A 9,434-nucleotide genomic window follows, 5' to 3' on the forward strand; every position below is an offset into this window, starting at 1 on the left:
GGCGCCGCTGATCTTGGAGGAATGAAAACTCCTCTTGGGGAACTTTGTTCGCCTTAGGACACAGGCAGCTGAGCCAGGACCTGCACTTGCATTTCGCAAGGTCGAAAAGCTTGACGAAGTAGCTGTCGATGTGGCTTTTCCTCGCTTTCTTGTTCTTCTTGCACACGTTCCTGTATGCAACGTAGCAGTCTCGTTTCACCACCTTCGTAACGTAGTAGATATCATGAATTGGAATTCCTTCATTTATCCACACATCGCTGACATCATTCGCTACTTGTCTGAAAATGTGATCCGAGGGAGGCTGTTTAGAAGTGCGGTTCAGCCACCTGATGTAGCTGACGACATCACCTTTCGTCGGCAACTGGTTGGCTGGCAGAGGGGCGGGATGGCCGAGAAGAAAACGTCTAGTTTGTGAGCGTGTGGCCTTTGACATGGCTACAGAACATCGCACGATGTGGTAGGACGTAGGGTAAACAATTAGCTTGGATAATAATTAAATCACACTGTTAATTACCTAGTTTTTACCTAATATAAGTTTGGGACCTATCCCGTAAACAAAGATTCAATGACAATTGACAACTGTTGTCTGCTAGGTTAACTTTAGGTAATGCATTTTGTCGTATCAAGATCTTTATATTTTGTTCACACATTCATCTGTTAATTCAGTGATTTTATTTAAATTATATTTCAATCAAATCTTAAATTTCTGTAGATGTTTTATTACAAATCTGTTCATAATTACAATTAATATCAAACAAAAATACCAGAATTAAATACCAGCCGCCAGAGGCACTGCTGACAACCAGCGACAACACACCAGTTGCACAGGTGTCACCACAGTCGCATGCTCTTAATGTAGGTGGCGCTGCCATCGAATCAGCTATTTTACAGATATTGGAAACAAACCTCTGGAGCCTCGTTAATTTTGTAATTTAAGTGCTTTCTTTTGGATTTTTGGCATCTGTTGAGTCTCGTGCCAAAAAATATCTTTGTCTAACGTGAATCTGTGAGAAAAACCCCTCTGTCGACACACCCTAAATTGTACATGCCCAAGGCGCGGTTTACCTTTCTTACAAGTTCATCAATGTGGGGGCCGAATGTCAACTTTGAGTCAAGCAGAACACCAAGGTCACGCATCTGGCTCACACGTTCCAGTGCGGTACCGCCAATGTGGTAGGTTGTATCTATGTACAGGCTTTCCACGAAGTGTGAACGTGATACTTTTGCATTTAGACGGGTTCAGAGCTAACTTCCACGTACCTGACCAAAGACACAATTTATCTACGTCTGCTTGAAGAGCCAAAGAGTCACTAGCAGTTCGAATGCGACGGTACAATTTCAGATCATCTGCATACATCAGGCACCCAGAAGATATGTCGAGAGGGGCGTCGTTGCAAAATAAGACGAACAGGATTGGCCCACATATGCTGCCAGCTCCGGCACTCCTGACTTCTGTAGCTTATGTAAAAGCAGAGAGTGGTCAACACTAGTAAAAGCCGACGAATAGTCCGTATAAACTACGTCAGTCTGAGCCCCCTCGGCTATCGAACGCCACAGCTGATCGACAAGACAGGTAAGATTGGTCTCGCATGAACGTCCTGCTAAAAAACCGTGCTGTGCTGAGGATAAAACGGGCGACACGTGTTGAATCACTTGGCCACATGTGATGCGCTCACATATTTTGGAACAAATCGGCAAGAGGGAAACCGGGCGATAGTTGCTGGGATTTTTGCGGTCACCCTTCTTGTGAGCCGGGGTAACGTACGCGCGTTTCCAGACTCTAGGAAAAGTGCCCTGGCTCAGCGAAAGTCGAATGAGTTTTGTGATCGGCACAGTGAACTCTGCTGCACACTCCTTCAAAATGATGCCGTACGTCTATTGCCTATAGGTGTATACGTATGTATTGGTAAGTATTGGTATTGGTAAAGTTAAAGCTAAAAGTTATTAATAAGTTTAAAAAAACACCGACACGGAGCGCTGCCGCTTTTAACCCGCGCCCCGCTGGGGGTCCTGGATTTCCACGCCCTGCTGGGGGGGGGTTGAACACCCCCCCCTTGTAACTCGGCTCCTGGGCCACGTAGCGATACGCGGAAGGCGGCGTTCCAAAGAGCGTAAAAAATAATGACGAAATCACTTCGGTCAATTTTTTGGTCAGGTCAAAGGTGAGGTCACCAGAGGTCATTGAAGGCAAAATTTCGCCGATTTCCAGGTCGAATGTCGAAAATTTCCAAGAAGCCAACGCATAACTCGGGAACCAATAGAGCTACAGCGCCACGGAAAAGTGCATTCGATAGCCTTATTAACGCCCTTTCTGAGTAAATCCCTCAGATTTGACCTAACGTCAACGGTTTTGCCTGCAGGGGGCAAAAACTGCAAAAATAGCCGATCTTTTTCGGAAACAGTTTTTCTGCAATAACTTTTGACCCAAGCCTTGTACGAGCTTCCTTTCACCGGCATCGTGTTCCTCTCGTCAAGACGCATCGAATGAACTATAACTTGACCTTTAAAGATGAACTTGAAAATTTGGCCTTAGGTCAAGGTCATGACCTGACCGGAAAGGGTCATGTTGCATATCAGTCGATCCGTATCGTCGAACTGAACACATATAAGGCGTTTTCATCGCTCTAGCATGCCTCTATCAAAAGTTATTTGCGAAAAATTGTTAGATACCATTCGTGACCTAAGATGACCTCAGGGCACAAACAAGGGTCACGGATACCATTTTCATATTCAGTGTGTCTAAACCACTTGTAATTCGGTGCTTGGGAGTGTTTATAATGTCTTTCGTCCAAAAGAGGCGCATTTCAATTTTCTCCCAACTTGACTTATAATGGGGAGGTCGCAAAATTGACCTGACCTCAGGTCATCGATTTTAAAATTCTGAGATACACATTTTGTACAGTGGGTCTATTTAAGATCTCCAGAGCCACCACGTGGCGCTACGGTCGGGGTAGGGCGAGTCCAAATCCCGAGGGAAGTGAGGTCACCGGTCATTGTGGGGAAGGAGGGAGGGGGAGTGACGCGGTATCACGGCGCATGGGGCGTGCGTAGCGCCGGGAGTGGGCCGCCCAGGGCCGCCCGCCACTGCGCCGAGGCTGAGGGGAGGGGATGATGGTTGCGGGTGCGTTCACTCCGGTATGGTGGTATCCTGTTCATGTGGAACCGGCAAGAACGCGACTGAAGGGAATGATTATCTCAAACAAACGGGCAAGCCAGAGGCAGCGTCAGTTCCAGCCAAAATGTTGAACAATGATAATTGAAACAATCTAGGACGTATTCATAGCATTCAACTTCTCAGTCGATAGTTGCATGATGCTTTTCGTGATGCATGATGAGGCTTTTCTAAACTGTTATTTGAGTTAGATATTTTTCATTTGGCACGTTCAGTTTTGGTGGGTTTTATCGGGTCGAAAAGAATCAGAAAAGAAAAAAGAGTTGAAATGGCTCCAGACAAATGACCAAAAATATTTTCCTAAAAATGAAACTTAGCTAAACGTTTATAAGCGATAATTTTGACTTTTGGGGAGGATATTGGGGAAAGATATTGGGGAAAGATGTCATCGTGCTTAGCTGTGTTGCAGTAGAAGGAAAGGTTTGGTTGTGTCTAGATAAAACCAGACCCGGGAGCGGGGCTCGAACTCACGACATCGCGTTCAGCTCACAGGTTATCCAACCTTAACGCTACGAGCACCTATCGCCTTGCGCAGCTTGCTCAGTGTTTCGGCTAAAGTTCGGCCAAAGTGTCTGACGTCTGTCAATGTCACGAGGCGAAACCCCAAGGTAGATGTCCGTCCCGGTAGCTCGGTCGGTAGAGCGTTGGACTCCATGTGCCATGTGGTGAAGGCGCGCGTCCCGGTTGCAAAAGTCCGGGTTCGAAACACGACGTGTGCTTGACGTTTTTTAGCCTCCTGACGGGTATGGTTGTGGTTAGTGGCAGGCCGCTGCCAGGCGAAGTCAGCGAGGGGACCGGCCGTGCGAGGCTATGTGCGCACGTTAAAATTTGGACTCTAAACCACAGACCATTTTGCCATAGACTAAACCTCAAAACCATAGTCTGCAATAGACCAGGAATTGCTTGATCGGAGGATAGATGGCAGGTTTCAACGCTTAACAAGCTCAGCTTAGCGGGGACTCTGTCCTTGTGATTCCTTCCATTCAAAAGGTTCGGGCCAAATTTATATTAAAAAAGGGGGAGCCGAACCAGGTTGGGCCGAGTTGAACCAGGCTGGACCGGGGTCATACATGCAATCATGGTCAGACAAAACAGAAGTTAATTTCGGGTCAAATATTTTTATTAACTGATCTTATCGTTTTTTTAGCTTACACGTAAAATAACTTTTAGATTTTTATAACTCGAGACTTCATGCACAGAAATGTGGCGTTTGTCCACTTTTCCTCATCGTCTCTTAGCGACTTGATTTCATGTGGTGGCGGAACGGGGGTGGGGGGGTGGGGAGGGGGGGGGGGCATCGGGGCACCGTGCCCCCGTTTGATTTTGGCATTTTAACATTAGCCCTATGGGCGTTGCATGGAAAGAATGGGACCAAAAGTCGGCCTTGCCCCCACTTCATTAAAGGTGTTCCGCCGCCACTGCTTGATTTGACCCTAAAGGCGTCTTACCAGCAAAAAAAAAAAAAATCACCTGCGTTATACCTAAATATTTGCCCAAGGGCGCTCTAAGCAAGAAACGCCAGCCGGTCAAAAAAACTGGCGAACGAATACGATCTCTCTAGTGCTTGAATTATATTCAATGAAAATTTCAAGAGACATAAATGATCTTAATCCTTATAGCTAGGCGCTCGGAGCATTTGTGTCGGCGGTTGCTGTGGTATCGAATGTGACTGTAGTATGTGAGTCAGGCATTGCAGCGTGCCCTGTGAGCCCGCCGCGGCGTCGGCGAACAATGGGGCCGGGTCGTCTTCTTCACTTGACACCCGCCGCTGAGTGATGGCCGCCGCCGCGACGGGCTGGTGTGGTGAGTGTGCCGGCCAGCCAGTCCTGCTCTGGCTGGCCGGCCGCGCGGTCCATATATACAGTCTACACGTGGTTGTTCCCGTTTTACTTTCTACAAGCTATTTCGGCCTTACACCAGAGTGAAGACGTCATGACGACGACAGCTTCCGCGTCAGAGACGGTGCTGACGTCAGTGACAGGGCCGGTGATGTCAGTCACCTGGCCGGCAGCAGCGGCGGCTGCCAGTCACCTCAGCAGTAGCGGCGCCCCCAGCCAGTCGCCTGGCCGTCAGCGGCCGGCGGCCCCAGTCGTTTTGCCGCCATTACCCTTCGACGTCCGCCTAATCCCCGAGTATGACGGCAGCACCGACGTCGTGGAGTGGTTTGGCCGGACTGAGATGCTGTGTCGGCTGCGTGGTGTGCCGGTGGAGTCAGTGCTGCCGCTGCGGCTCTCGGGCGGTGCGTTCGCTGTTTGGTCACAGCTGCCCGCCCACAGCCAGTCCTCGCTGGTGGCCGTCCGCGGCGCACTGTATGCAGCCTTCGCCCTTGACCAGCACGCAGCGTACGAAGCCTTCTCAGCACGGCGGCTGAGGCCGGGGGAGTCAGCTGACGTGTTTCTGGCCGACCTGCGGCGGTTGGCGGCCCTGTTCGGCGGACTGCCAGAGCGCGCGCTGACCTGCGCGTTCGTCGCGGGGCTGCCGGACGACGTCCGCCAGACCATTCGCGCCGGCTCAAAGGCTGAGGGACTGGACCTGACTACCATCGTGGTTCGCGCACGAGCCATTCTCAGCAGTGAGCGAGTCTCAGCGGCGGCAGTGCAGCAACGGGCCGTGGCACCGTCCCCCGACCAGCGTCCTGCCTCGCCGCGTAGTCGGCCTCGGCGCCCTCCGCGCCGCATGCGCTGCTGGGCTTGCGGGGAGCTCGGTCACATCGCGGCGAGGTGCCAGCAGCGATCGGGAAACGGAACCGGGGAGGACAGGTCAGCACCGCCGTCCTCTCCTGCGCAGCACTGAGCGGTGCGCTGCCCATCACGCGGCTGAGGGTGGAAGGCCGCGAGTGCAGCGTCCTGATTGACACCGGCAGCACGGAGAACATCATTTACGCTCCCCTCTGTACGCAGTGGAGACCGCGGCAGGTGCGCGTGACCACCATCAGTGGGGGTCAGCTGGAGTGCTGCGGTGTTGGCGCCGTGGTCGTGGAAGCGCCGACGGGCCACCGCGGCACACTCGAGACGGTGGTGGTGGAGAAGCGGCCTCTGGGAGTGGATATGGTCCTCGGGATCGCAGGCGTCTCTGCACTGGGTGGCGTGACCGTGCTCTCTCCATCTGAGGTCCGCTTTTGTGGAGCGGTGTGCAGTGAGCCACTGGGCGTGGATGCGCCGGACTTCCGTGTGTGCTTTGACTCGGCGGAGCGGAGATGGACCGTGGCCTGGAAATGGCGTGACGGCGAAGGTCCCGAGTGCCTGACGAACACTGTCGCCCAGTATACAGTGCCGTCAGCCGCACGCCGTGAATATGACGCGGAATTGGACGCATGGATCGCACAGGGCTGGCTAGTGCCGTACGATGAGGACCGCCATGGGGCGGCGAAGGGACTGGTGCCGCTGATGGCTGTGCAGCAGAGCAACAAGGCCAAAGTGCGCCCGGTAATGGATTACCGCGAGCTGAACGGTTTTGTATCGGCTCACACAGCCGATGCTGATGTGTGTGCGGATCAGCTCCGGAAGTGGCGCCGTCATGGCGCAAACGTGGCGGTGATAGACCTAAAGCGCGCCTACCTGCAAGTGCATGTAGAGGAGCGGCTCTGGCCGTACCAGACTGTGATGGTTCGAGGCCAGAGGTTTTGCCTGACACGCTTAGGTTTTGGCCTTAATACAGCCCCTCAGATAATGAAGGCCGTTGTGAGGTCCGTGCTGGAGCAGGACCCGGACGTACAGCGTGCCGTCCTTCCGTATGTGGACGATCTTCTGGTAAACGAAGACGTGCTGAGCGCAGACAGTGTGGTGGCGCACTTCGAGAAGTTCGGGCTGAACTGTAAGCCCCCAGAGCGGGCAGCCAGCGGAGCTCGGCTGCTGGGCCTGCGCGTCCAGGCAGAGGGCGGCAAACTGCAGTGGACTCGGGACAACGCGGTGGGAGCGCCGCCGGCACCTGTCACGCGCCGTGCCGTGTTCTCGTGGTGTGGGCGGCTGGTGGCACACCTGCCCGTGTGTGGATGGCTCAGGCCTGCGGTGGCCTGGCTCAAACGGCGTGTGAACCAGATGACTCGGGCGTGGGATGACGTCACCGATGACGCAGCGCTGCGTGCTCAGCTGGACTATGTTGCAGGCCGCTTGAATGGTGACGACCCAGCCCGCGGCACGTGGTGCGTTGAGGGTGACGCCATGGCTGTTTGGACGGACGCCAGCTCCCTGGCCACCGGAGTCGTGCTGGAGTCAGCGGACGGTGACGTCATCGAGGACGCGTGCTGGCTAAGACATAATGAGGCCACGCACATCAACATGGCCGAGCTGGACGCCGCCATCCGAGGCGTCAACCTGGCTGTCGCCTGGGGAGCGCGGACAATCGATCTCCGCACCGACTCGGCCACTGTTCATCGCTGGCTTGATGACGCCATCAGCGGCCGCGCGCGCCTCAGAACAAAGGCGCACGGTGAGCTGTTGATTCGGCGACGTGTGGGGATCATCTGTCAGCTGGTCGGTGAGCTGCAGCTACGACTGTCGGTGACGCTCGTGCGGTCGGCTGAGAACCGAGCTGACGCACTGACGCGAGTCCCCAAAGACTGGCTTCGTAACGTGAGTGTGACTCGAGAGTGCGAGTCTCCATCGCCCGGAGTCAGTGCGGCGGTCGTCTCCGAGCCGCCGCCTCTGGCCGGTGCCGCCGCTGGGCGTGCCGACGGCGGTACGGCGGACGAGCTCCGTGCAGCCGTGTGCCAGTCACACGATCGGGCCGGCCACCCCGGTGTCCGTCGGACATTGTACTTTGCCCGCCGTGATGTGTCGCGTGACGTCACCCGGGCTATGGCTCGTGCGGTGGTGGAGAACTGTGACGCGTGCCGCTCGATTGACCCGGCACCGGTGCGGTGGAGACATGGCTCGCTCGGCGTGTCTGTCCCGTGGCAGCGCATATCCATCGACGTCACCCATCACCGCGGACAGAACTACCTCACCGTCATTGACTGTGGGCCATCGCGCTTCTGCGTATGGCGCTCGCTGCGTCGCGCCAACGCCATCGAGATTGTTGGCCACCTAGAGCAGCTATTTCTCGAGCGCGGAGCCCCTGAGGAGATCCTGACAGACAATGACACGGTGTTCCGTGGCCGTCATATGGCTGTGCTCGCGGCGCGGTGGAGAGTGGCTCTCAGATTCCGAGCTGTCCACGAGCCAGGCGGGAATGGTGTGGTGGAGCGGTGCCATCGGACAATCAAAGTCATCGCCGCGAGGCGCCAGTGTACCGTGGCCGAAGCGGTTCACATTTACAACGTGACCCCGCGCGATGGAGTGACGGCAGAGTCCGCCCCGGCATCCGGGGTGTATCAGTACACCGTGCGGGATTGTATTCGGTCCGCGCCGTCTGACGCCGCTGAAGCTAGCGAGCGGCACTCACTCGTGTCTGACGACCGGTGTCGTGTTAGGCCGCCGCTATCTGACGCCACGGAGGCTCTGGGGTCACCCCCACTTGTATCTGACGGGGCGCGTCTCAGAGTGGGGGACAGGGTGTGGGTGCGCCGACGTGGGACACGCTGCACAGATATGTCACGGCGCGGGACGGTGACGGGCTTGGTGTCGCGACAGGTAGTCGAGGTCGATGGGGTCCCATGGCACGTCAGAAACGTTCGTCACCGATGTGACCGGCAGGACAGCGACGGGGACAGTGACAGTGTCGATGACGGCGACGGGGACAGTGACAGTGTCGATGACGAGCCGCCATTGTACGTGGACTGTCACTGGGAGGCAACCGAGGACGGCGCTGACGCGGCTGTAGACAATGGAACCACCGTGCGTGCTGTGCCTGAGACATTGCAGCACACCACGGAGCAGACGGGGACTGAGCCCCCTGCAGCCGAGCCGGCTGTGGCTGAGCCTCCTGCAGCCGAGCCGGCTCAGGTCGAGCCGGTGCTGCTGCGGCGGAGCGCCCGCCTGCAGAGTCGGATGGTCCGTTAGTGGTGCGTGCGTACTGCAGTGTGGTCCACTGAAAATGTACTAGTATGATTCTTGAGTATCAGGTGGGAGTGTGTCGGCGGTTGCTGTGGTATCGAATGTGACTGTAGTATGTGAGTCAGGCATTGCAGCGTGCCCTGTGAGCCCGCCGCGGCGTCGGCGAACAATGGGGCCGGGTCGTCTTCTTCACTTGACACCCGCCGCTGAGTGATGGCCGCCGCCGCGACGGGCTGGTGTGGTGAGTGTGCCGGCCAGCCAGTCCTGCTCTGGCTGGCCGGCCGCGCGGTCCATATATACAGTCTACACGTGGTTGTTCCCGTTTTACT

At 55.5% G+C, this 9,434-nt stretch overlaps 1 protein-coding gene across 1 annotated transcript; it reads left to right on the forward strand.

The window, feature by feature from the left end:
• Positions 1–5,350: 5,350 nt before the first annotated feature.
• LOC122390102 lies at positions 5,351–9,111 on the forward strand. Its single transcript, XM_043382762.1, has 3 exons — positions 5,351–5,744; positions 5,960–8,187; positions 8,806–9,111. The coding sequence occupies exons 1-3, from the start codon at positions 5,351–5,353 to the stop codon at positions 9,109–9,111; spliced, it is 2,928 nt and encodes a 975-aa protein (XP_043238697.1).
• The last annotated feature ends 323 nt before the right edge of the window (positions 9,112–9,434 follow it).

This window comes from Amphibalanus amphitrite, unplaced genomic scaffold (genome assembly GCF_019059575.1).
Source record: "Amphibalanus amphitrite isolate SeventyFive unplaced genomic scaffold, NRLGWU_Aamphi_draft 000382F_arrow, whole genome shotgun sequence".
NCBI classification, from domain to species: Eukaryota; Metazoa; Arthropoda; class Thecostraca; order Balanomorpha; family Balanidae; genus Amphibalanus; species Amphibalanus amphitrite.

Coding starts and splice junctions, on each gene's coding strand:
- LOC122390102 (XM_043382762.1), top strand. CDS start 5,351: ATGCTGTGTCGGCTGCGTGGTGTGCCGGTGGAGTCAGTGCTGCCGCTG. Junction 5,745..5,959: donor CGCACGAGCCATTCTCAGCA/GTGAGCGAGTCT, acceptor TCTCCTGCGCAG/CACTGAGCGGTGCGCTGCCC. Junction 8,188..8,805: donor GCGCCAACGCCATCGAGATT/GTTGGCCACCTA, acceptor TGTGACCGGCAG/GACAGCGACGGGGACAGTGA.